This window comes from Oryza brachyantha, chromosome 12 (genome assembly GCF_000231095.2).
Source record: "Oryza brachyantha chromosome 12, ObraRS2, whole genome shotgun sequence".
NCBI classification, from domain to species: domain Eukaryota; kingdom Viridiplantae; phylum Streptophyta; class Magnoliopsida; order Poales; family Poaceae; genus Oryza; species Oryza brachyantha.
In genome coordinates, this window is record NC_023174.2 from 13,034,955 (window position 1) to 13,061,211 (window position 26,257).

The 26,257-nt window shown below is 38.7% G+C and overlaps 4 protein-coding genes across 11 annotated transcripts; 1 reads left to right on the plus strand and 3 right to left on the minus strand.

The window, feature by feature from the left end:
- Positions 1-1,220: 1,220 nt before the first annotated feature.
- LOC102712594 (phenylalanine--tRNA ligase, chloroplastic/mitochondrial) lies at positions 1,221-6,188 on the plus strand. Its single transcript, XM_006664013.3, has 10 exons — positions 1,221-1,517; positions 1,941-2,134; positions 2,323-2,529; positions 2,603-2,720; positions 2,812-2,888; positions 3,001-3,180; positions 3,946-3,990; positions 4,969-5,073; positions 5,700-5,813; positions 5,895-6,188. The coding sequence occupies exons 1-10, from the start codon at positions 1,262-1,264 to the stop codon at positions 5,943-5,945; spliced, it is 1,347 nt and encodes a 448-aa protein (XP_006664076.2). The 5' UTR covers positions 1,221-1,261; the 3' UTR covers positions 5,946-6,188.
- A 626-nt stretch (positions 6,189-6,814) lies between these two features.
- On the minus strand, positions 6,815-10,368 carry LOC102718419 (mitochondrial substrate carrier family protein ucpB). Of its 2 annotated transcripts, none has more exons than XM_015842699.2 (8): positions 10,270-10,368; positions 8,994-9,055; positions 8,611-8,847; positions 8,367-8,531; positions 8,229-8,278; positions 8,016-8,148; positions 7,540-7,577; positions 6,815-7,169 (listed from the first exon to the last, which is right to left on the minus strand). In XM_015842699.2, the coding sequence occupies exons 2-8, from the start codon at positions 9,030-9,032 to the stop codon at positions 7,073-7,075; spliced, it is 759 nt and encodes a 252-aa protein (XP_015698185.1). In that variant the 5' UTR covers positions 9,033-9,055; positions 10,270-10,368; the 3' UTR covers positions 6,815-7,072. The 2 variants fall into 2 exon arrangements, with proteins under 2 accessions (XP_015698185.1, XP_006664603.1); XM_006664540.3 differs by having other exon boundaries at positions 9,872-10,367.
- Positions 10,369-12,933: 2,565 nt separating this feature from the next.
- On the minus strand, positions 12,934-17,803 carry LOC102718704 (bifunctional 3-dehydroquinate dehydratase/shikimate dehydrogenase, chloroplastic-like). 3 transcript variants are annotated; one of them, XM_040529260.1, is made up of 11 exons: positions 17,505-17,803; positions 17,080-17,185; positions 16,554-16,772; positions 15,552-15,898; positions 15,364-15,427; positions 15,160-15,265; positions 14,944-15,084; positions 14,077-14,225; positions 13,835-13,997; positions 13,689-13,736; positions 12,934-13,241 (listed from the first exon to the last, which is right to left on the minus strand). In XM_040529260.1, exons 1-10 carry the CDS (start codon positions 17,744-17,746, stop codon positions 13,690-13,692), a joined length of 1,584 nt encoding a protein of 527 aa, XP_040385194.1. In that variant the 5' UTR covers positions 17,747-17,803; the 3' UTR covers positions 12,934-13,241; position 13,689. The 3 variants fall into 3 exon arrangements, with proteins under 3 accessions (XP_040385194.1, XP_040385193.1, XP_040385192.1); XM_040529259.1 differs by lacking the exon at positions 13,689-13,736; XM_040529258.1 differs by lacking the exon at positions 13,689-13,736 and having other exon boundaries at positions 15,552-15,907; positions 17,505-17,802.
- LOC121055959 (bifunctional 3-dehydroquinate dehydratase/shikimate dehydrogenase, chloroplastic-like) lies at positions 17,780-25,184 on the minus strand. 5 transcript variants are annotated; one of them, XR_005812907.1, is made up of 11 exons: positions 24,768-25,184; positions 24,124-24,229; positions 23,387-23,605; positions 22,059-22,414; positions 21,585-21,648; positions 21,383-21,488; positions 21,159-21,299; positions 20,480-20,628; positions 20,229-20,391; positions 18,930-19,533; positions 17,780-17,839 (listed from the first exon to the last, which is right to left on the minus strand). XR_005812907.1 is itself a non-coding variant. In XM_040529255.1 (10 exons), the coding sequence occupies exons 1-10, from the start codon at positions 25,172-25,174 to the stop codon at positions 19,427-19,429; spliced, it is 1,818 nt and encodes a 605-aa protein (XP_040385189.1). In that variant the 5' UTR covers positions 25,175-25,184; the 3' UTR covers positions 18,559-19,426. The 5 variants fall into 5 exon arrangements, 3 of the variants coding, with proteins under 3 accessions (XP_040385189.1, XP_040385191.1, XP_040385190.1); XR_005812908.1 differs by lacking the exon at positions 17,780-17,839 and adding an exon at positions 17,882-17,898; XM_040529255.1 differs by lacking the exon at positions 17,780-17,839 and having other exon boundaries at positions 18,559-19,533.
- Positions 25,185-26,257: the final 1,073 nt, after the last annotated feature.

Below are 26,257 nucleotides of genomic sequence, written 5' to 3' on the forward strand. Positions count from 1 at the left end.
CCAAATTTTAAAAACTTATAGTGTTTAAACTTTATCATATGCATGGTTATTTAATTTTGCTACTTCTCTGTCAATCACCTTATGTAGGGCATCTTTGGAACTTATGATTTTCATATGAAATATTTCAATTTCTCCAAGATTCTAATGAAATTCCTCTAGACCAAATAGTCATTTAATTCTTGAAAAAAGTTTACTATGGATACTTAAAACATGTATAGTCTTTGCTAGAGAACTCCACAAGAATGTGGTTTTGACCCTAGACACAATAAAAAATTGTTATTTGTTGGTGGATATCACACATATTATTATATGATTTCTTAAAATTTTAGAGAAAATAATCTATATATAATATATGTAATGACCGTTTTGCTACTGGAAACAATTGTCTCTCCCAACAAAGTTGGTTTGAGCAAGATACCATAGGCAGCAACCCATCATCCCCATGACCTCAAACCATAAGTTGAGCACAATGACTCCAGGGCCATTACAACAGATAAGGACGATGTGCTCAACCGACACATATTATGTTAAGATGAATCAGTGCTCGCGGCGGGCAACAATAAAATGAGTGCTATGGCGTCTTCCATCGGTATCATTATATATTAATATTTAAAATATAATGAATTGGAGATGATATAACGCGCTTGTATGAGCTTTATACATAATAATAGCCGGTGGGCGATGGTGTGGTATGTTTGAATGTTGAGTTTTCTAATTAGTGTGTTTCAACTATATAAAAGTAAAATGTATAGATACTAAAATGTTTATGTTTGGGACAGAGGAATTATGAAATGCATCATGGGTTCAAAATCATTGATCATAGATTTAACAATTAATTCACATATATAATAGCGTATGGACTTTGGGTGAAACATCTAAAAGTTATGGCTATCGATAAAATCAACGGAGTTTTAACATTATTGGATGTTGTTTTTGGTGATGTGGCTTAAATGTGTAGCTTCACGATATTTGTAGCTTAAATATATAACTTTACGATAGCTTTTGGTTCGAATATTTATAATATTTATACTCTTATAAAATCAACTTGTATTTCTCTTTTCCTTTTCAAAGTACTTTAATAAACTGAAATTTGGAGTGAAACCTATGTGTTCCTTCCAATCCAAGGATTATATTTTTTTCGCTATGAATTAGTATCTCCTTGACCACCGTTTCTTCTCCCCTTTAACCCCTTTCACTCATCTCCTACCTTTCGCTTTCACTCACCCAAGAAGCCCAAACCCCCCTCCCTCCCGCGGCAGCCATGCGCCCGCTTATCCGAAGCGCCTCCAGCCACCTCCGCGCTCGTGTCCGCGCCATGGCCACGCTCCCCGCGCCCCACGCCGCGCGCTGCTCCCCTTCCCGCGGCCCCGCGCGGGCCCCTGGTCCTCGCCCCCCGCTCGCGCGCTTCCTCCACTCCTCACCTCCGCCGCCGCCGGCGCTGCTCCGGCGGAGGGCGCTCGGGACGTCTGCCGCGGCCGCCGCCGTGGAGGTGGGCGGCGTCAAGATCGCGCGGGAGGGTGAGTTTGTCGCTGACTCCGCCCCTAAAGGCGGGATCTTGGGCTCTATAGTGGGCTCCGGGGAGAGCCGTCGTGTAGAGTTTGCGGGGTTTAAGTTGGGTAATCATGCCATTGTGTTGACAGCATTATTGAAGACTGTGTGGGCTAAGGGGTTTGCATCCTGGAACCACATGCTTAGGGTGTGAGTGTAGGAGTTACTGCTAGCCTTGTCAAAATCCCGGAAAGAATTGCTAGCCTTGTCGAAATTCCGGAACTGTTGTGAGTTTATAGTAGGTAGGTACTAGTAGTTTCAAGTTCTTGAGTTGCATGGTTCAAATCAGCGCATTCTAAGGCCTGAAGACAATATACAATGTGTCGTGCTCCATGTGATGTTGGCAGCTGCTGGATGTTTTGAATCCACTCATTTTCTTATGGCATTTGTAGATGTTGTGAAGGAAGGGGACCCGACAAACAATGTCCCGGACACAATTTACTCAAAGATTGGCCTGCAGCTGCATAGGAGGGATAATCACCCTCTAGGGATTCTGAAGAACACTATTTACGAATACTTTGATAAGAATTTTTCTGGGCTGTTTAACAAGTTCGATGACCTATGTCCTCTTGTTTCTATCAGGCAGGTATGGGCTAGCAATTGGTTGGTGTGATGTGTTTAACTGTTTGTTCCTTCCATTTTGTGCCATCTTCTACTGGCTTCACTTTGCACACTTTGCTTTTTTGTGGAATACATGCACAACTTTATACCTTACGTAAGAATGTTCTTTGAAGCATATGATTATTGCTAACCTTAAGGTCATGCTTGCTGCAGAATTTTGATGATGTCCTGGTCCCTGCTGACCATGTGAGCCGGAGTTACAATGACACATACTATGTTGATGCTCAAACTGTCTTAAGGTGTCATACCTCTGCTCATCAAGCAGAGCTGCTAAGGGATGGACACACACATTTCCTTGTAACTGGGGATGTTTATCGTAGGGATTCTATTGATTCAACTCATTATCCATGCTTCCATCAGGTAAAAAATATATCCAGATCACTTGAACTGTTTCCAAAGAAAGGTTTGTTTTGATGATCTTTTATACACGCAGATGGAGGGCTTCCGTGTCTTCTCTCCAGATGAATGGTCGGGTTCTGGCATGGATGGGACAGCATATGCAGCTGCAGACCTCAAGAAAACACTGGAAGGCTTAGCAAAACATCTATTTGGTAAACTATTTATAGGCTGTTCTGTCCTTATCATCAAGGAAATGATCAAATATGCATGCGTTGGTTTAATTATAGAGAAACATGTGTGCAGGTGCTGTGGAAATGCGATGGGTTGACACATACTTCCCATTCACTAACCCATCCTTTGAACTCGAGATATATTTTCAGGTTGTTATACAAGTGGATCTACCTATTCTCTTATGGTTTCAGGCCAAGTAAAGCATGTTACACAACCTATGTTGGCATGATTCTGATTTGATGAATTCTCTTGCCTTTGCAGGATGATTGGTTGGAAGTTCTGGGATGCGGAGTCACTGAGCAGGAGATTTTGAAAAACAATGGCAGGACAGATCATGTGGCATGGGCCTTTGGACTAGGTTTGGAGCGCTTAGCGATGGTCCTGTTTGATATTCCAGATATTCGACTCTTTTGGTCAAATGACAAGCGATTCACATCCCAGGTATTTCTACTATTAGTTATCCATCATTTTGCGCAATCTATTCTACATTAGTTTATATTCAGTAAATAAAATAAAATGATGAATATTTCTGGGCAAATTTGTTTATATTGAGTTGGCTACTATGGCCGTCCCATCTGTCTCATGATGATGTGTAAATCTGTTGCCAACATTACGGTTCTTCAGCCCTGTCATCTTTCTTAGAATGATTTGGTGAAGTCTGAAATGTATGTTCTATTTTCCTTCAGTAAAGTTAACTCTCTGCCACCTTTATTTACTCTCAAGGACTACATTTATCAATTTTCTCAATTATAAAATATGAATGTTAAATGTATCTAAAGGTTACTAGCAACAAACTTGAAGTTATGGTTAAAAAAAATGGTTCTTGATATAGTTCACTCGTAATAAATGATGATTTTGGTTTTACCCTATGCTCAATCTATACTTTCTTTAGTTAATTTACCATATTTTAAAGGACTAATTTCTTGTATACCACTAAAGTGATCCCTTTGGTGCCACTCATTGTGACACACTGACATCTGTGGTATGTAGACGATGAGTTGGTGGGGTAAACTTTAAGTGTCTGAATCACCCCTAGTTTAAATTTCTGCAGCAATATTTACAGGATCTAGTTTGGCTTTATTGACCTAATTTGGGGTTGGCAAGGCTGTCCCAACTTTGTTGCATTTACTCATATAGCGTTGTGGGTAAGATGTGAGTATTGTTATATAATATTATAACTAAAATGTGCATATTGTCATCTTTCAGTTCTCAGAAGGCAAGCTTGGTGTCAAGTTTAAGCCATTTTCTAAGGTATGTAGCCACAACTTTCCTTTACCATATGCAATCTATTATCTATGCATCATCCATTCTAGAATAGTTCAGTTTGGTATGCCAAGTGCTTCTTCATCTGTCTTGGAAAAGAGTAAAAATTTAAACAATTATAATAGCGGAGACAACATTTTGCTGGACTTCAGCACATCCACTTGAACAGATCAAACTAAAGTATTTCGGTGCTTGAAATTATTTTAAAGTGTCACTTACATTATTTGGACCATCTAGCAGAGAAGTTCGATTAAGAATGCAGTATTCAAATATGAAACTGTTTACATCAATAGTTCAATATGATTTGCATTTATAATACCCCAGCCTCTCCACGGGCTCCTGGGGCTCTACTGCAAGTACTCTCTCTGTCCCAGGAAAAAAAACAATTTCTGGGGGACGAGAAATTTGTTTTTTCTGGGATGGTGGTAACATAATCAGCAAATAAATTCCAAGATGTCCATGGTATATATTGCGTATATTGAATCTTTGAAGCTCCAAGCCAGGTTACACATGTCATATAAAAAAGTAATGATTAAAAGGGCAGATCTGAAAGAGCAATAATTTAGGTGAAAGATAGTATCCAGCACTTATTACCAATAATTCAGCAGTTTATCAATCTTTTTCCTCAGTGGACTTGTAAAACTGGTTAACTCCTGGTGATTACAATTGTTGGGTGCTATCTGTCATCTATTGTTGCCCTCTCTATCTTCTCTCTTGTTCTTGCTTTGCATATGACTTGTTTCCTGCAAGGTTCTCAATGTTAGAAATATATAAGCTGAAATATATTTGTAATGTTGAGTTGTAGTGCACCCGGTGCCTGTGGATGGATATATTGGTTAGCATTGCTTATCATAAATATATATTTACATTTTATGGCAATTGCATCAAGCATGTCCAATGATAACTTTAACTTGCTTATTTTTTGTATAAATTGCCGTGCTAACAGTTTTTTTGGCTGTTCTACAGTTTCCACCTTGTTACAAGGATATGAGTTTTTGGATCAATGAGGAATTTACAGAGAACAATTTGTGTGAGGTTGTCAGAGGAATTGCTGGAGATCTTGCAGAGGAGGTATGGGCCTAGTAAATTTGGTCCATAGCAGTAGATTGAATTTACAATACTGGAGTTAGTCATTTCAAGTTTGTTTTATTGTATAATTGTTCACTTATTATTACTGCAAAGAATAGCATAATGGCAAGGATTTCCATGTTTTAGTGGGTATTAAAGTTCCCGATTAGGTGAAGTATATGTGCTAGTCTTAACAGGCTTATAATTTTGTTTTATGTATATCTATGTTGATTGTTGCTAGTATTATGCCCTTTTTCAGAACAATTTTATCCGTATCCACACAACATGAATGCTTAATGCAAACTCCTTTATTGGAACATGCTTTAAGTATTTTAATTTCCTTAACTTAGATTATTACTCCCTTCATTTCATATTATAAGACTTTCTAGAATTGCCTAGATTCATCCATGAATCAATGCATATGTTTTATTATGTGTCTAGATTTATTAGCACCTGTATAAATCTAGGCAAATCTAGGCAAGACAGAAAAATGTCCATGGAGGGAGTAGCATTTACTGGTGAATCTGGAGGGCTAACTTTGGGCACCTAATATTAGTGCTTAGCAGTGTGGTGATATTTTGTGAGGCTCATCAGAATCCTAGCAAGCTAAAGTTTCTGCTTGTTTGCAGGTAAAACTAATTGATAATTTCACCAACAAGAAAGGAATGACGAGTCATTGCTATAGGATAGCCTATAGGTCAATGGAACGTTCACTTACAGATGAGGAGATCAACGACATGCAGGTATGTATCATGACTTCTATTATATGATTTCAGATACTGTATCTTTATTTTATAATGACCATATATGTAATTTGGCTGCAGTGGAATGTCCGAGAAGAGGTGAAAAATAAACTGAAAGTCGAGTTGAGATAAAATAGAGCTAATTCATGTGTTCAAGAAGAAATTGATTGTGACCATTTTCGTATGTACATTCATTGGAAAGTGTATTGATATATGGAGAAAATTCATCAGTTCTTTCTTGATCCTTGTATTCTGCTGAGATAAGGGAAAAAAAAAACCTAGCATCACTGGCACGTATGACTGTAACAGTAATAAGACTGCTCAATTTTGAATCAAACCAATATACGGAGAAACAAAATAAACAGCCATTTTGCAGCTCTTATTTTTCCTCCTTTGTACTACAGAATAAGACGATAAAATTGTTATGTATGAGCATGTCCGAGGCTTTTAACCTTTTGCTACTTTTATAAATATTCATAACAGATTTATCACTGGACTTATATATTATAGACTCGGAAGGGCCTACGTGTTATAGCAAGTGGCAAATCTGTTTTGAATACTCGTAAGAGTGACAAAAAGTAAAATTTCTTGTCAAATAATGATTGTTGTACATGATGAGGCCATCGTTGTAGAGCATGAAGAATTGAACCGTAAAAAGTTCCAGTACAAGTTATCTGACATTCATGTATTTTAGTGCATCATCTGTTTGTGGCAATTTGGAAGGAAATAAATAGCATTTCAATTCCTGTAGGACTTGGTGCTATTCATCCGAAATCGGACCATAAGATTCGAAACATTTATTAAATAATTTTTTCTTTTGTGACAACCAAGGCAAATCAAGCAATGAAGTTCCAACGATCAATATTTGTGCACATTGGCCATGCCGATTGTACATGCTCTCAACAAAAAAATAAAAATAAAAATAAATCCATCATGGATCTGATGCAGATTGAATTAGAATTTAGAAATAATTCAATGTATAAGATAATTGAATTATTCACTTCTGCTTTCTTCTGTATACTTTGTCAAATAATTGTTACTTGACAAGAAAGTGTGACTGTACCACTATAACAAATAGAGTTACATCATTTAATTGCAAGCCAAAACAAAAAAAATCTGGAAGGTGCTTGGAGTTCTGATGGATTTCCATCGGTGTAAATTGTAATGAATCCTTAAAAATGTTGATAATGCCTGGAGTTAAAGAAAAAATGCCACCAGCTAAGCATCTATTGGAATGCATCCTTCAATGTCATGCATTGTCAAATGGCAGTCATTCCTGCGAGTTCACGAAGCTTCTCACACACAACAAAGGTGATTGCTGTCTGAGGACCTAATCTTGCAAAGGCGGCAAACCCACTGCAAAAATGAGAGAAGCTGTCAGAAAATCTAGTTGGAAGAACATACAAGATCACTGGATATGGGCTACTTCACGTATAACCTGTATTACCTGTAAACCATGCAACATAAATGGCTAAATCCTGCAACAGAGCCTTCTACTTGTATATATTGACACACAGAACTTTCAATTTCTAACTTTTAATGCTCAAAAGCTTAAAATCAATGGAGACGTATACAGAAACAGTGCATGGATAAAGAGATAATCTACAATAAGCTCTCCTACTGATACTTGGTTTTACACCATTTTCTATATCAGTTAAGCTACGATGGATTTCTCCTTTTCCTCAGGCATGATGAGGAACTATTATATGCAATGCATGAGACTCACCCTTTATAAAGCGATGTTACGCCCTCTGTCAGAACAACCTGTAAACCAAGAAAGGATGAAATATCAGAAGATAGCAGACACTAGCAGACAGGTAAAAAAGGTCAGATAAACTGAAGTTGAGGATGTGCTAATATTTAGGTATTCTAGAACTATAATAGAAGGAAATGGTCATATCAGGAAATTTTTATACTTCATTTCAAACAAAAAGTATACAGTATGAGCTGCTTAGGCACCGCACGTCATCTGATAATTTAGAGCAGCCACCTCTTGTGTTGCCATTTTAGGCTTTCTTGTTAATTGCTGGCAATTTATAAACTAGTGCATTCTAATTTGTGTATAGCTTTTCTCAACTTGCACCCCTACCAACTAGTACTCAATCTGATGCTGCTTTTAGCAACAAATTTTAACGGTTCGCTAACAGCCCTTTTTTGTGAGGGCAAAGTTTGCAAACGGTTCCTAATTTAAAGGATGAATACCTGGTATGCACAATGGAAACCATTCCTGTATACTCTGGCACCTTTGCACTCACGTTGCAACATTAGCCTTGTTTTGATCATGTCTATAGGTGCAGTCGCGAGAGTACTAGCTGTTCCAGCTATGCAACTTGACCTTCGATCAGAAAGAAGATAGCCGTCAATTTATTTCATTGAAGGATAGGCATGGAATTTTAGGAAAAGAATTCACAGTACATGAAATGTAATTGGAGACCTTCTTCAAGTGGTGTCCATTTCAGCAATGCCTAAAGCAAATAGAGACAGAAAAAAACATAAGTTAAGATATTTAAAGGGCTGGTCATTATCATAAGGATACATCAGAATGGTACATACCTGCTTAGCCTCATCATAAGTAGCCATTTGTGATGCCGTGAGGCAGCCTGCCCTTGCCATTGCTGGGCCAACTCCTTTCCAAAGTGCTTTGATCCCTTCCTCTTCTACAATATTCTTAAGCACTCCGATTGTACTGGTTCTGCTTGTACTCATTTGTGATCTTACCTACGGGATGTGTTTAATCCATATCAAGCTCATAAAACAAGCCATATATTTTGATGAAGTACATACCTCAACAGCATACCTTCAAAACCTCTGTTGGATTCGTCAATGCAGTTGCCAGGGCACCTGCAATTACTCCAGATGCAAATTTAAAAGCGAAGTTTGTTGACCCAAATGCATAATTGCAGACATATTTGCAGGGCTCATATAATCCTAATCGAAGGCCACCATAGATGACAGATCTAGTCAATGCTGGTGCAAGTCCCAGGTAGAGTGACCTAGGCCCTTCCAATTGTACCATTTGTGTAAATATTGTCCCCTGACAGATTTCAATGTTTCATAGTATTAACATACTTAGAAACAAATTTAGGGTAACAAAACCTTATGCATAAGAAACCATTATATGGTGCGACACTGAGAACGTTGTACAAAGGAAACTGTATTATATTGTGTGAGACTGAGTACCATTCCAACTAAGTTTCCTCTTTGCCCAGCAAGCTGCATTTGGAGCCTAACTTTGACAACATCTGCAGGGAGAAAGTGATGGTACATATATAAGGAGTCACTTATGTTCCAGAAACAAAATATATGAATATCACGAATTTTCTTGTGTGTTCTATTCAAGTTTAGTTAAATCCTTCTGTGTTTAGTTTAGTTTAACTCCAAATCAGCCATTTTGTTTGTGGTGCATGAAAGTTATTTGTATATTAGACAAAAGCGTCATTCGCCGAATTCTTCTATCTTCTTTTCTAAAAGAAAAGGCGACAAGCTATATAAAATGTCTGAACGTTGGAAACCTCAGTTAGTAAGAAATTATATTCTAAATCATGTTCCTATTTTCTTTTGTGCAGTAAGCACAGAAAATTGCACTGAACACTCATAACCCTAAAATTATACCCATCCCTTCTCCAGTACTCGTCTCATCTCGGCTGGCTACCATGGAAAGAAAGATTATACCACCTCAAAAAAACAACCGAAACCAGACATTTTTCGCTGGTTTGCTCCACACAATCTACTCCACAAACAACCATGTTGCAATGTAGAAGGAATTAACATCGCTACAACGCAGGCATCTGATGGGTGGAATTAGACCTGAATTATGCACCCACAATTTTGCAAGCAAATCTCCTTTGCTCAAGTGCTCCCATTTTCCAATCCCCACGCACTACTCCAAACTAGATCTCACACTTCCAAGAATTTATAAAACATGTCATGAAAACCTAGCCAATGTGCTGCTCCATGTTCCACATCTCCTCCTAGGGTTTCCCATCCCCATCCTCTCATCCTGACACCACAAGCAGCAGCAGCGTGCTGAGAAAGAGAGAGCAGGTCGGCTGACTGACCGAGCGGGTGCGTGACGGCGGTGGCGGCGGCGACGGCGACGCCGCTGGTGCCGAAGTGGTACAGCGCGTAGTAGGACGCCGCCGCCCCCGGCGCGCCGCCTGGCGCCGGCTGCATTTCTCTTCCCCTCCTCGCGCGCACTATATCTCGGATGAAATCGACTCGGAAAAGATTGGCGAATAACTAAAAAAAAGAAGAGATTTTTGAGCTCCTCGAGGGAGAGTCTGGTCGAGAAGAGGAGCAATTTCCACCCGAGGTAGAAAAAAAGGAAGAAAAGATTGGAATTTTTCACACGGGATAGTTCAAGAAGCAAAGGATCAGGATCAAAGATTCGAAGGAACAAGAAACGGGGATTCGAGGTGAGGACGAAGAAGAAGATTTTGTCGGGATATTCACGCACCGCGCGCACACCTCCCAAACACACAATAGTACCACCTCGCCAATTTGCGTTCGCGATCACCCCCTTATAGGTGCCGTGGGCAGCTTCCAAACCACCCGCACGCGACGAAGTGAGCGAGCCCTTTGTGGCTCTGGAAAGTCCCCGGGCTTTTTAACCGCAGAGATGCGGCCGCGGCAACGCGGAAAGTCTCGCGCCCGCGCCCTCCTCTTCACGAAGAGAGGGGTCAGAGACACGTGTGGAGACCTTGGGCGCGGGCCGAGACTAATAAATGGCCAAATTTAAACAGTTATTCACTTGATCCAATTCTTGGATTAACAGAACGGGGCTTACGATCGTGTGCAAACCCTTTTTTTTTTTTTGTCTCACGATTTAACCCGGGCTTATCATCGTGCTTGATTTCCTTTTTCTCAATTTACACACTTAACCGGGCTTGCCATCGTGCTTGCTTCTCTTTTAAAGACATGAACTTGCTTGCCATCGTGCTTGATTTTTTTTTTCTTTTTTCAAATTTGCGCACTAATCTGGGCTTACATCGTGCTTGATTTCCGTTTTCTCAATTTACACACTTAACCGGCTTACTATCGTGCTTGTTTTTCCTTTTGAAGACATGAACTTGCCATCGTGCTTGATTTTCTTTTTTCCCAATTTTCACACTAATCCGGGCTTACCATCGTGCTTGATTTCCTTTTCGAAGACATGAACTTTTATTTGGTCAATTTACACTTGGGTCTACCACCTTGATGAAAAAAAAAACTCTTAATTTAACTTAAAAACCTCTTCTTGGAAAGAAAGCTAGTGCTCTTCTTGCCTTCTTGACAATGCACACGCACAACGAAAATTTCGTGAACCAGGGCTTTCGATTATGCCTGATTTTCTTTTTGAAAGACATCAACACACCATTTTTTTTATTTTCAAACGTCACCTCACCTAAAGTTTTGCAAACGACAGTACGCTGAATTTGTCTACTACCTACTTCATATAATCTACTAGTACTATTATAATTGAAAATAAAGAGTGTTTCAGTTATCCGCCTCTTGTAGTACTCACGCGTTTACGCGCTTAATTTGGTCGTATGTCTCTAGCCTTAGTTGCCAAAGTGCCAAACCAGATCCAATTCCATTAGGGGTTGAAAAAATCTACCAAGAACATGATAAACCAGTAGCAAGACTCCTGATAGATTGTCAGAAAAAAATTGCAAGAGGAGGTCGATCGTAGATCTTGGCGAGAGAGATGATGCTCACCTTGGAGAGGTCATGGAGATCCATGCCAGCGCCAGCGCCATGGCAGCAGCGGAGGGGTGCGACGGGGCGGCATGGTTTGGGGGTAGACGAGAGGGCTCTTGCCATCGGCGGCGACGGAGGCAGTGACCGGGAGAGAGCTAGCTATTCATGGCGGTGGCGAACAAGAAACATGACAAAAATCGGCAGAACCTCAGAGAAGTCACTCAGAATCCCTCCAGGTCTGCAACATCTTGATGAACTTGAGTTGCGGTGTCGTCGATGACCCTGACAGGACTTGCTAATCACTAAATCCTGCATAACTAATAAATGTAATTAAACTATCGTGGTTTTAATGATTTCTTGTTGAACTCGGATTCTTCTAGATAAGTTTTTCATTGGCTGATTGTGATCTTTCTAAAAACGTGTCCCCTGAATAATCTTACCAAAATTTAGCGTTATCAATGTTTTATTTACACTTTGTAAATACATATTAATACAATACAATTGATCTATCTGTTATCAAGTTGTGTCGTCTTGTCCTTGAGCGGTCGAACCAATGACATAAGGAAAATTAATATCTAACATGTTATTTCATCAATTTTAAGGTTATTTTATTTGTGCTAAAAAATTGGTTGATCGATTTTTTTCTACCATTCATCCCCTACGGTATGTTTGGTCTTGTATCTCAATCCTACAAACTACACATGTATCACTTTTCGTGCTCTCGCTAAATTATGATAACGTATTTTGATTGTTGCTTGAGGTGTGATATTATATTAGAAAATAATATTTTTGATGTTATTTTGCGCTGCGTGCCGCCTGTCCCCGGCTGCATTCCTCTTCCCCTCGAGCGCTCTATATCTCGGATGAAATCGATTCGGAAAACATTGGCAAATAACTACAAAAAGAAGAGATTTTTGAGCTCCTCGAGACAGAGTCTGGTCGAGAGAAGGAATTTCCACCCGAGGTAGAAAAGGAAGAGAAGATCGGAATTTTTCACACTTTCTTCTTTTGTTGTTTCTCAGTTCTGTTTTCCTTTCTTTAATTGCATCTTCCTCTCTCTCTCTCTCTTTTTTCCTTTCTGTTCTGTTTTTCTTTTGCTCTTCAATTGCATTTTCCTCGCCTCCGTTTCTATTATGTTTTTCTTGTACACTATTTCATGCTTATTACTATCATGTGTGCATCATCCATCATATGAAGATAAAACTGTTTTATTCTACCGTACAAAAATACTACAGAATTACTATTGTTTAAATGCGTGATTTTTTTTGTTGTCCATGTAACAGCCTGACATGGTATAAAAAATAATCTATTTTACTCTCGTTATCTAAAACCTGCTAATAGGGAAGGCAGAAAAACTTTTTTTCTTTACCATTAAATATCATAATGTATAATTCTGTGCCACTTAATACTATCGAAAGTTTAGAGAATATTGGATTGATGATAACGAATGGAACATGACATGATTTATTATTGCAAAACTACATATAATTCTGAGGAGCCTCACGAAATCTCCAAACAAGCTTCCTTCCTGATCTTTCATGCAACCATGTAGGGGCAAAAAACTTGTCCAATACAAAAATGTAATACAATTTGAGAGAATTTCAGTTGAAATCATCCCATAATCTACCCATAAATATAAGTAAACTCAACCACAGACTCACAAACGAGCCTTTTGTGCTGTCATCCCAACTCCATTTGCATCGGGATTAACCACGGAATTTGCCAGTGCTCGGAATTTACAATCGTCCACTGAAAAATAAAGAAAGTGTCTATTCAGTATTTTCCACATTGATATTGTAGATGATTGCACCCATTAATACATTATTAAGCTAGTGTCATTCAGTATTTTCCACATTGATATTGTACATGCTTGCAACCATTAAAACATTATTAAGGAATTAACAGGTTATGCAACCCTGATGACATATAAGCTCTCTAAAAAGGTTGAGCCAGTTCCCCCACAGGTTGAGAGAAAAAAAAGGGTTGAGTCAGAATATATCTTTGTTGAACGCCAAGTTAATATAGAAAAATGCAAACATGCTGAGATACTGAATCTTCACGATCAACAGGGTAATTGTGATAAAAATGGGATCCACACATGGTTTACAGACAGTGGTTTCTAAAAGTTGAGGGAGGACAAACTAGGACAAATTTTGTAGAATTATGATTGAAGGGGAAGTTGCTATTTGGACAAACCTTACTGTATCTTTGTCAGAACAATATCACGCATCAAGCTATCTGGAGCTGTACGACGAGGCATATGAGAAAGAAAGTAAGACATACGACTATAGATGGGTGCTTACTCGACAGCATAAAAGAAAATGAAAGAATAAAATAAATACCTGGCATGCCTGTAAAATGTTCAAACTGACCCATTGCTTGCCTTATGAACATCTCCAAACCACTAACTACTGTGGCTCCACACTCAGCAGCCTCTCGGAGAAGTCTGGTCTCCTTTGGTGTATAGACCGCATCAAAGACAACGGCATAAGATTTAAGTGCTTGCTGCAAAATTATGATTTGTCATTAAGGAAGGTAGAAGGTACTGAATACATAAGTCATTAAGTAAGAATAAGTTCAGAACCTTGGATAAAGGAGTTTCATTGACATTTGGATGCATTCCAATTGCAGTTGTGTTTGCAAGAATCATCCCTTCCTCTGGATGGTAATTTTCCAACTCCGTCAAAGTCAAAGCAGGCGCACCAAGTAAGTTACCAAGTTCTTGAGCACGTGCTGGAAAATTAAAAGAAAAAATGAATATATGTTGAACTCTGAACGTCATGCTCCTTGTCCTATTACACCTTTATCTCAATAAACCAATTGGCAGAAAATAGAAGTTTTTAAGGAAAAGAAACACTACTGAACTTAGGTAATACACAATTAAAATTCAAGGAAAAGCTTGTACTGCAAAGGTATCTACTTCTCCATGTATCACCCCAACTAGACTGCTCCAAACCAACCAACACATCCAAATAGGCACGGAAGTTTTTGAAAAAAAAAAAAGTAGTGTAAAATGGATTTTCTCCATCACTTATAGGGACAGACCTCAGTGAACTATTTCCATTTTTTCAGCAGAAATTTTCCTTTTTGTGTCCTGATGTGTACATCTAAATTTTGTGGAGTGATGACCATGGACATCAAACTCTATGAAATAATATTAATTTCCAAAAAAAATTATTGACTATTTGTAAATGTTTTGGTTGGTATGGAGCCCTTGCTAACGTGCTTTATGGAGCACTAGATATCTTAGCACGTACTATCTATAGGCTAGGGATAAACACTAATTTGGATTGAAAAGGTCTGAGCATTTATAGATGACTTTGCCATGAAAAGCTATCCAAAGTGAATGCTTACTTATAAGAAACAACATATTTAAAATAGTCCAAATGGAATGACACTATTTATAACTAAATGATTTAAATCAGTATCAAGTTATGGAAAATGTGCATACCAAAAGTGCGGTTTGCTATTACAACTCGTGCTCCCTTCTCTTTTGCACCATAAGCTAGTGCTTTCCCTGCCCCTCCAGCTCCAATAACAACAAAAAGCCTACCAGCCAATGGTGAAGCAGCAGTGTCCGTTGGTTGAGTAGCTGAAATTTTGATACACTTGTATAAATACTAAACAGAAGCAATCCTGGAACATAAATTACTTTGCATGTATAGACCTCTTATTCCATCCTCGATAGCAGAAATTGCACCAACATAGTCAGTATTGTAGCCTACAAGTTTTCCATTAGGTTTTCTGATGATTGTATTGACAGCTCCAATGTCCTGGAGAAAATTATTGCTTACAAATGTTACTTTGGATTTATCAAAAGGTTCAAAACATCTCCTAAATGGAAAAGCAAAAGAAATGCAGGTAAAATCACCTTGGCAATAGGGTCAACTTCATCACAGCACCTAACAGCAGCTTCCTTATGGGGAATTGTGCAACTGCATTCCAATAGATGAAATGGATAAGGTTACACATGGAATATTAGAGCACGCAGTCAAAAAACAAGTCTGAAAAAAATATGCATCAGAACAGAAGGTTGCTTGGCTCACAGAAATTATGTACCTGAAGCCAGCAAAATCTGGTGACGAGTATGTACTAAGAAAATTAGCCAGGTCATCCACCAAAAATGGCACATAAACAGCATTCAAACTCACTGATCTGAAAGCTTCATTATGCAAAATTGGGCTTTTACTGTGGCCAACAGGCTTTCCGATAATACCGAACACTTTAGTATCTGGACCAATCTGTTTGATGTTGTACACATTAATCAAATCTGTTATAGTTGGTTGCGCCAGCGCAGATTCTTTTCCTTTCTCAAGAGAGGCAAAGGTAAGGTATCCACCAAATTTGGGGCAAATCACTCGAGAAATAAAACCTCTATCATTCATCACCAGTCCAATGATTGGCACCTGCTTTTCCTAATGCATTATCCAAATAAAAGAAAATGTGAACTAGAAATCATATTCAAGCACTTGAGAAATGAGGCATGGGCGTTATCATATAGCATAATATTGTTCTCAAATGTGAGATGAGATCTCCTGAATCAATAATCTGTGCAATAGATGAAATGGCTAGCTACTAGTTTCACTCTAATCTACCATGTCACTACATACTTTTGCTAAGAAAAGTCCAAGAAAGATGCCTTACAAAGATGATTAGGATTCAAGCACCCATGATGATTTATATTTCTTAAGGGACATTACACCTTCATTACTATCCAGCTGTCCAGTAATAATCTATGTGTAGAAGTAGCAATTATTCTAACCCTGGATAATTGTACACCTTATTACCTAGAGACAGCCACTTTACAAACCTACATTTGAATTAAGAAATCCTCAGAATGTTAATATGCTATTTAGCAATCATTGTACTGAGGATATGTCAATAAAAGTTTTGACTAAAGTAGAATTCTCATGAAAAGTTTAATTCTTATTCAAGCTAACAGCCAATGAGAGACTGCAAGGCTGCAAGCTAGTGAGGTCAGAAAAAAAAACTACGTGGACTATATTACCAAGACACTAACACTTATGGATAAAACTGAACAGAATCATATGGTAAACTCACCTGACAATGTACAAGTGTTTGAAACATTTTTGCCACATCAACAATTTCAGTGGCAGTGGTTGCAATTTTCACTATGTCAGCTCCTGTTGCTTGTATCTGAGCCACCAAATTCCCAAGCTCCTCTGCTGAAGGAGTGTTCTCAAAGTTATGGGACGAAACAATGAGCTTACAAGTTTCAGGTTTCTTTCCAGAAATGAGTTTCATAAATTTGTCAGCAACCTGCATAAACAAGAAAATTACTATCATTCACTGGTTTGGAATAGATATCTACTATGAGTTTTCAGTATTGATAATTTTACAGAGTCGTGAGCTCAAATTGGCAGTTAAATAAGCATCACCATTGAAAAAAAAAACATTTTTACTCTGGGAAAGAAACCGGACAGGCCTACATTTTCCATTTCGTTTAGCTTAAAATAATGATACGCAATAAAATCAAATCACAAATATTTCTTTGAGGAGTTTGCGCGGGTGGACATAACCTTACAATTCAGTTCATCAGAGGAAAAAGAACAATGGTAAGTTTAACCTTAAGCTCAATATCAACATATTCAGCCCCCATCTCCATTGCCAATAGAAGCGCCTCAAACCGTGGCTCGTCATCGCCTTCATACTCACCTCCTTCCCACTTCGGCCTACGCAGGAAAACAAAAATAGATCAAAGAACACGCTTAGCTCTTTTAACGCTGCAAACAATCTGAAATGTCCCACAGGCGATTAACCGGATAAAAACTTGGATTTTTTTTCCTGTCATGTTGTGATGGCGCGAGGTAGAACTCTCAAGCATCTCCATTAGATTCCGCTAAAAACAGCTATAATAAATCTCTAAAAATCCCAAGATTCGATTCCGATTGCCCAATTGGAAGCGACCAAGTAGCTCTCTCCCTCTCTGACATGTGCAGTGCAAGTGCAGTTCCCCCCGAGGGGAGGAGGAGGGGGAGGGGGGGGGGGCACCTGTAGGTGACGAGGGCTGGGAGCGGGCGCGGCTGGGCGAGGAGGACGGGGAGGTCCCGGCGGGGCGCGAATCCCGAGAGGCGGTCGAGCCGGAGCTCCGCCACGTCGGCGCCGAGCGCCGCGGCGGCCGCCGCCTCCGCCGCCATCTCCCGCGGGGCACGCGCCGTTGCGGGCACGCAGAGCAGCGTCCTCGCCGCCGCCGCGGCCGCCGCGGGCGGGACCATCGCCGCCGTCGCCGACATGGCCGGAGCAGGAGCAGGAAGCCGGTAGAGGTGCAGCCGTGTGGCGGCTAGACACGGTGGTTGGTGGAAGACTGAAAGGTGGGGTTTTTATACCTGGAGATGCTCCTTCTCGGTCAAGGCCATTCCCAGCTCACGTTTGATATTCAGTATTACTACTAAACGAGAATATTAATGATGTTTTTAACACTTTAAAATTTAAATGAATAAGACAGTGCGTATATAAAACATGTTCACAATTCATACATAAATATAAATATAGCCAAGATGTCTTATAATATATAACGAATGATGTATTTGTATCGTAGGTCTATTATTGTTTAGATTCATCGAGTAATCAATATATGCATTTTAATTCATTAATGAATATAAATTTCATAAATACTAGAAAGTCTAGATCAAATTGAGGATATCAAACGAATTTATAAAAAGAGAAAATGAACGGGTTTTTATCATATCGTGTATCTAAGAAGCAGAATGAAACTCAAATCTAATGTAAATAAATCGTTCCATCCTATACTTTGGGAATGGAAATGAAACCTATCAATGTCACTAAATCGTTTCATAACATAATCTAACACTTAAATTATGGGGTCATTGGTCGGTTTTTTGAAGGAAAAAAAAAATAAAATGTCACATGCATAACGAAAAACAATATGTAAATAAAATTTTTATATATGTGCTCTTTGTGATTTAAAAGAAAAGACTAAAAAAAGGCTACCATAAAAGATCCTAAAATTAAATCTAAATTTAAAGCTAAAAATTTAAATTTTAACTTACAAACATAAAGAAGAAACAAAAACGAGTGTGTAAATTATATGATACTAGAGATGGCATAAGGAGTGATGCCAGCGTGGCAGTGGATCCGATGTGAAAGAGAAGCGTTGACACATGGGTTGAAGCACGCATGAACAGTGCAGTGTGTTGAGCTTGGTTAGTTAGGAACTTTTTGGTTTTTCTAAGATAGTGGAATTATTTTCTGTCCCCAAATAAACTAAAACCGATTATCATATATTTTACATGTCGAACAATATGATTATCAAAAGTAAACCTACTAATTACTGAACCCTAGATTGGCAATAGTTTGTCCATGAAATGGATACAAATCACCCCAATCACCAGTTCACCACCAAGTTGGTACAGAATCGTTACGGATGGATCAAGTATGTGGATTCTTGGACGGTACCTGAACTGCTCCTGCAGGAGTGAGCCAAGGACATGTCGACTTTTTTTTTTACTTTTTATACATTTTTAATAAATATTTTTATTAGTAAATCTCGAAGAAAAATATTTTCATCGTATGAACCTTTTGGCTATGTCAGCGTTGATAGCGTGACAAGACAACGATAGCACGCAAGCTAGTTGGCGCGGCATGCACGCTGTACCTGCCACGTCAAACATTCTGCGTGGCAACGTTGTCTTACCACACCAGTGTTACTGGCGTAACTAAAAGGATCATACGGTAAAAAATTTTGCATTTAAGGTTTAGTAATAAAATTATTTATTAAAAATGTTTAAAAAATAAAAATAAAAAATCAAACTGGTCGCCCTCAGCTCCTGCCCGCCGTTGTCCTGTGCACCGCCGTAGGGGCAAATAGTTGGTCCAATACAAAAATGTAGTACTATTTGACAAAGTTTCAGTTGAAACCATGTCACAAGCTACCCGTACATATAACGGTAAACTCAGAGACAGATACACCAACGAGTCTTATGTGTTGTGATCCCAGCTCCCTTTGTTGCATCAGGGTTGACCAAGGAATTTGCCAATGCTCGGAATTTACTAGCGTCCACTGAAAATTAAATAAAGATAATTGCCCATTTCAGTTGAGAATTGTAGATTTTTGCACCGTTAAAACATTATCACAATCATTCAACATGTTTTGCAGCCTTCGGGACATATAAGCTCTTTAACAATGTTCCTCGCAAAAAAAAAAAAGAGGTTGAGGCAGAATGTATTTTTATTGAATACCAAGTTAATCACAGGGATGGTAGAGATTTACTCCAGTCCAACAAAAAGTATCTCACAATAACAAATCGTTTTCTATCATTGGATCTAACAATGTCTATCATACTCAGCTAGTCTAATGATAGGAAATGATTTAGTACCTTGAGATACTGATATCTCGAGATACTTTTTGTTAGACCAGTGTAAATCTCTTTTTTAAAAAATACTTTAAGTTACCATATTTTTCAGCGTAAAAATTTAGTAACTCGAGATACAATGTCCCTTAAGATACCAAAATTTTACACTAAAATTTTTTATATACTATTCAAGGACGATAAAAAATCTAATTTTGTAGAAATTCTGACCGAAAGGAGGCAGCTATTTGACAAACATTACTTTATCTTTGTCAGAACAATATCATGCATCAAGCTATCTGGAGCTGTATGACCAGGCATATGAGAAACAATTTAAGACAAAAATACTACTGCAGACGATTAGTGAATAATGACATCAAGAAAAGGAAGGAACAAATATAGATACCTGGCATGCCTGTAAAATGCTCAAATTGGCCCATTGCCTGCCTTATGAACATCTCCAAACCGCTAACTACTGTGGCTCCACACTCTGCAGCCTCTCGGAGAAGTCTGGTCTCTTTTGGTGTATAGACCGCGTCAAAGACAACAGCATAAGATTTAAGTGCTTCCTGCAAAAATTATGATTGTCATTACATTTAGTGAGGAAGGAAGAAGGTGCTGAATACAGATGTCATTAAGCATGAGTAAATTCAGAACCTTGGATAAAGGAGTTTCATTGACATTTGGGTGCATTCCAATTGCAGTCGTGTTTGCAAGAATCATCCCTTCTTCGGGATGGTAATTTTCTAACTCCGTCAAAGACAGTGCAGGTGCACCAATTAAGTTGCCAAGTTCTTGAGCTCGTGCTGGAAAATAAAAGGAAGGAAAATATGTCGAATCACAAACACCATGTTCATTGTCCAATCACACCTTTATCTCTATGAACAAAACTGACAGCAAATACTCCTTCCGTTTTATATTATAAATTATTTTAGGTTTGTCGTACGTCAAATTTTTTCATGTTTGATCATGTTTATAGAAAAACGTAATAGCATATATAAGACCAAATTAGTTTCATTAAGCCCATTATTGAACATAATTTTCATAGTATTTTGTTTTGTACTAGAAATACTGCTACATTTATCTACAAATTTGGTCCTAAACTGACATACAATATGGAATGGAGGGAGTACAAGTTTTTAAGCAAAAGAAACACTACTGAACTTAACGACTCTTTCCATCTCAAAAAAATAGGAATCAAGGTGCATAGCTAATCAGCTCTGTTTTGGGGACGGAGGGAGTAGTACAAGGTTTAAGTCAGACTAAAAGTATCAAAGTTATGAAACTGTATATGATCAAATGATTTAAAAAGAAAAGTTATGAAAAATGTGTGTACCAAAAGTACGGTTTGCTATTACAACTCGTGCTCCCTTCTCTTTTGCACCATAAGCTAGTGCTTTCCCTGCACCACCAGCTCCAACAACAACAAAAAGCCTCCCAGTCAATGGTGAAGTGGTAGCATCGGTTGGTTGCGAAGCTGACAGTTGATTAAACATACACTTTGATGAACACTAATCAGGAATGACACTGGATATAAAGTATTGTGCATGGAGCAGAGACCTCTTATTCCATCCTCGATAGCAGAAATTGCACCAACATAATCAGTATTGTAGCCTACAAGTTTTCCATTAGGTTTTCTGATTATTGTATTGACAGCTCCAATGTCCTGGAGAAAATTATTGCTTACAAGTGTTATTGGATTTATCCAAGGGGTTCAAGAATATCCTAAATGGAAAAGGAAAAAAAATGCAGGTAGAATAACCTTGGCAATAGGATCAACTTCATCACAGCACCTAACAGCAGCTTCCTTATGGGGAATTGTGCAACTGCAGTCCAAATATCCAAATAAAAAAAGATAATGGTCAATACACTTGAAATGTTAGGGCATGTTTAAAGGCAGAGCCTCGTCCCTGTTAACAATATTATCTTATTTTATAAGTGTATGTATAAAGGTAGAGTCAGATATGATTTCTTCATTAATATAATAAAATATTTTTTATTACTCTTCTTTCCTTTTAATTTATCTCATGCAAAAAAAATTCCTTAAATAAATGCTAAGAGTCAACTCTAAACCGTTGTCATGCATAATAACCATTTTTCTTTCTCCTTCGCTCCTCTTTCCTCCATGTCAGCAAATTTGCATACGCGGCGTTTAAGAGAGTCAGCTAATAAACACCGTTATACGTGCTCTTAGAGCATGCAGTAAAGAAACAAGTCTTAAACAAATATTATGTACCTGAAGCCAGCAAAATCTGGTGAAGAGTATGTGCTAAGAAAGCTAGCTAGGTCGTCCACCAAAAATGGCACATACACGGCATTGAGACCCACAGATCTGAAAGCTTCATTATGCAAGATTGGGCTTTTACTGTGGCCAACCGGCTTGCCAATAATACCAAACACTTTAGTGTCTGGACCAATCTTCCTAATGCTGTACACATTAATCAGGTCTGTTGCTGTTGGCAGTGCAGGCTCAGATTCTTTTCCTTTCTCAAGAGAGCCACAGGTAAGGTATCCGCCAAATTTTGGGCAAAGCACCCGAGAGATAAATCCTCTATCATTCATCACCAGTCCAATGATTGGCACCTTCTTTTCCTAATGCATTATTTTCGAATAAAAGATATAGTGAGCTAGGAATCATATTCAAGCACTTGAGATTGAAACATGGGCATCAGCATACGGCATGATAATTTTTCCTCAAATGTGGGAACACCTGAATAAGTAATTAAGCTCGCATCATAAGTCCATTAATAACCAAGCTAGCTGCTGGTTTTACTAATCTATCATGAGTTAGGGTCCGTCTCCGGTGCATTCTACTGATAGTAAAATTTAATCGACACCGTTAATCTATATTTATCGGATAACTATGATTAAATTATACTACCAACAATATTAGGTATAATAGAAATTTGAAGTGGTAATATTATCCTTTTTATTGCGATCTTTATTGCCAAAAAACAAAATTACAAAATACTACTAATCAATTAATTAACAAAGTAAAAAATATATTTTTTTAATCAATGACTGAGATTAGTTCTACTGGTAGTATAATACTACCAGTAGAATGCACCGGAGAGGGACCCCATGAGTTAAGGGTAAGTATACCACTGTATACTTTTGCTAACTAAAGTGAAAGCAAGCTGCCTTGCACCAGATGGCCAGGATGCAAGCACTCACGATGATTTATATTTACAGTCCAGCTGTCCAGTAATGATTGTGTAGAAGTAGCAATTATTCTAACCCTGGATACTGGTACACCGTACTACACCTTACTACCTAGAGACAGACAGTATACCAATCTGCTTTTAAATTAAGAAATCCTCAGCATGTTAGCATGTTGATTTAGCAGTCATTGTCCTAAGTCTATACTGATAAAACTTCAGATTAACAAAAGTAGGATTCTCACGGACAGCATAATCCTTTCAAAAGCTGACAGCCAATAAGAGACTGAAAGTTAGTGAGGCAGCAAGAAACAGCTAAGTGGAATATATTCTTGATACAGAAATACATACCAAGACACTAATACTTTGGATTTTAAACTTGAAGAGAATCAGGTGGGAAACTCACATGGAAATGTGCAAGTACTTGAAACATTTTTGCCACATCAACAATTTCGGTGGCAGTGGTTGCAATTTTCACTATGTCAGCTCCTGTTGCTTGTATCTGAGACACCAAATTTCTAAGCTCCCCTGCTGAAGGAGTGTTCTCAAAGTTATGGGATGAAACGATGATCTTGCAGGTTTCAGGTTTCTTTCCAGAAATGAGTTTCATAAATTTGTCAGCAACCTGCATAAAAAATAACGATTACTATCAATCCATTGCTAGTTTTGAATGTATAGCTAACTGGTATGAGTTTTCAACATCAATGGTTTTACATAGAGCTTATCAAAGTGATTTAGGAACTTCGAAATTGTGAGCTTAATTTGGCAGGTTAATAAGTAGAGTTTTTTACCATCCTTAAAAAAATACCCTAAGGTATCATACATTTTAGTGTAAAAGGGGTGGTACCTTGAGATACTTTGTATCTTGAGATACCAAAAAATTGTACTAAAATTCTTGTTAACTTGAGATACTTTTTAAGGATGATAAAAAAGCCCTAATAAGTATCACCATTGCCCACAAAAGGAAACATTTTTTGCTCCTGGTAAAAAAACTAGACAAGCATGTATTTTTAATTCAGTTTACCTTAAAGCAAGGACAACTACCAAAATCAAATCACAAATATTTCAATGAGAAATTCACATGTCTGAACAAAACCTTGCGATTCAGTTGATCAGATGAAACGGAGTGAGGGTAAAGCCAACCTTAAGCTCAACATCGACATACTCAGCCCCCATTTCCATTGCCAGTAGAAGCGCCTCCAATCGCGGTTCTTCATCGCCTTCATACTCACCTCCTTCCCACTTCGGCCTACGCAAGAACATCATCAAAAATATGCTTAGCTTTTCAACACTACCAAAAAAAAAACAAATCTGAAATGTCGAAAGGAGATTAACCAACTTCTCCTATGTGGTGATGACACGAGACAGAGTAAAATTCTCATTCCTCTTCATCCAATTTCGCAGGAGGCATTATAGCGCGAGCATAATAAGTGTGCAAGGAGACACGTGGAGTAGAGAGAACAAACGAGCTACAGAGTTATAACCATCTACAAACTCTAGGACATCTAAGAACTTACATTAATGATAGTATATTTTTTTACCGGAAAATGATATAGTATATATTTATATGTAAATATTCTGTGTTAATTTTTAATGACATAAAAAATTAGCTAGTAGCTGGCTCTTCTACTGTGCTTGCGGTATCTGAAAATTCCAAAGATTTCAGTTCCGAGTTGGAAGCAACCCAAGCAGCTCTCCGTCATGTGCAGTGCAAATGCAAATGCAATTCCCAACCACGGCAAACCCCGAGCGAGGAGGAGACGAGGCGGCCGGGCAGCGGGGCTCACCTGTAGGTGACGAGGGCGGGGAGCGGGCGCGGCTGGGCGAGGAGGAGGGGCAGGTCCCGGCGGGGCGCGAAGCCGGAGAGGCGGTCGAGCCGGAGCTCCGCCACGTCGGCGCCGAGCGCCGCGGCGGCCGCCACCTCCGCCGCCATCTCCCGCGGCGCCCGCGCCGTCGCGGGCACGCAGAGAAGCGTCCTGGGCCGCGCCGCCGCAGATGGAGGCACCATCGCCGCCGCCGCGGTCGCCGGAGCCGGAGCAGGAGCAACCGTACTTGGTAAAAGCGGCGGGAGTGGGGGCGCTTTTATAGTCGGATTCGGGGGTGGTTTGATTCTGTCGAAACTCCCGTGGGAAGTGACGTCAGCATCCGACGTAGGCTGAGTTCTCCTCCCGCTACTAACCAACCCACCTTTCATCGTTCTTCGTTTTGTCGCGTTTCTTTTTTTTCTAAAATTTTTATACAGAAGTTATTTTTTAAAAAAAATTATTTATTATTTAATTTTTATAATTATTAATTAATTAATCATGTACTACGTTTTTCATGTCAGATATCTTTGATAAAAAAAAGCATATACCACTTGTAATAGGGAGTTTTTCCACGTAGGATAATTCCGTAAGAAAAGACATGTGCGCGTCGTGGTTCACTGGCTCACTGCTACCCCATCAGACGCTATAGCGGACAGTACCATACCATCTGACTCCCCTTATCTCTTCGTTCGTTGAGTTAGAACCAATTCGTCTTTTTTAACGTACTAGAGTAGACGGTGTGCGTTGCGCACCTGCCAGCTCATCTACGATTAAGACAATAAAACATTATTTTTAATAGTTGGGAATACTTTTTGTGTTAATTCACATTTCTAAGTATATTTAGTTTGCGAACAATATTTGTATATAAAAATATAATATTGATAGGAGTACAACGTAGCTTTCATTTGAGTACATATTGGATAAAAACATATAATTTTCGATGTGCTTGCATCAACTCCTCTCGTGCATGTTAGAGCGTGATCGAAACCATTGGTTCAAAAGCTTGTCTCGAAAGTATAAATTGGGCAATCTTTATATGGTTCTTCAGAATAATCGAACTGGCGTTGCAGTGATCATAGTGGCTGCCTTTCTTGGAGGGGTCTGGGATCCTTTGCTTGCTGGTGTATTGTTCACATTTGCTAATAATCTAAAGTGACAATTGGTAATGGCATTGCATATAAAGTAGTAGCAATCTGTGGTAATAACATGCATAAATGTGCACAACCAGACTACAAGCCATTTTTTACTAAACATATGTAGGCATTACTATTAAACCAATTTTATGATGGAACTATAAAAGAACATAAATCAAACAAGGTCGATAACAAAATAATGTCACTGTGCAAACAAGTTAGACAAAGGAAAAACATTTTCCTTCGAAAAACCAGCTACGGAATGTTTTGGGTCGGGGTGAATCACATGTCAAAAGGGAAGAAATTAGATAAGATGCCAAATCAAGTAAATTAGTGTTA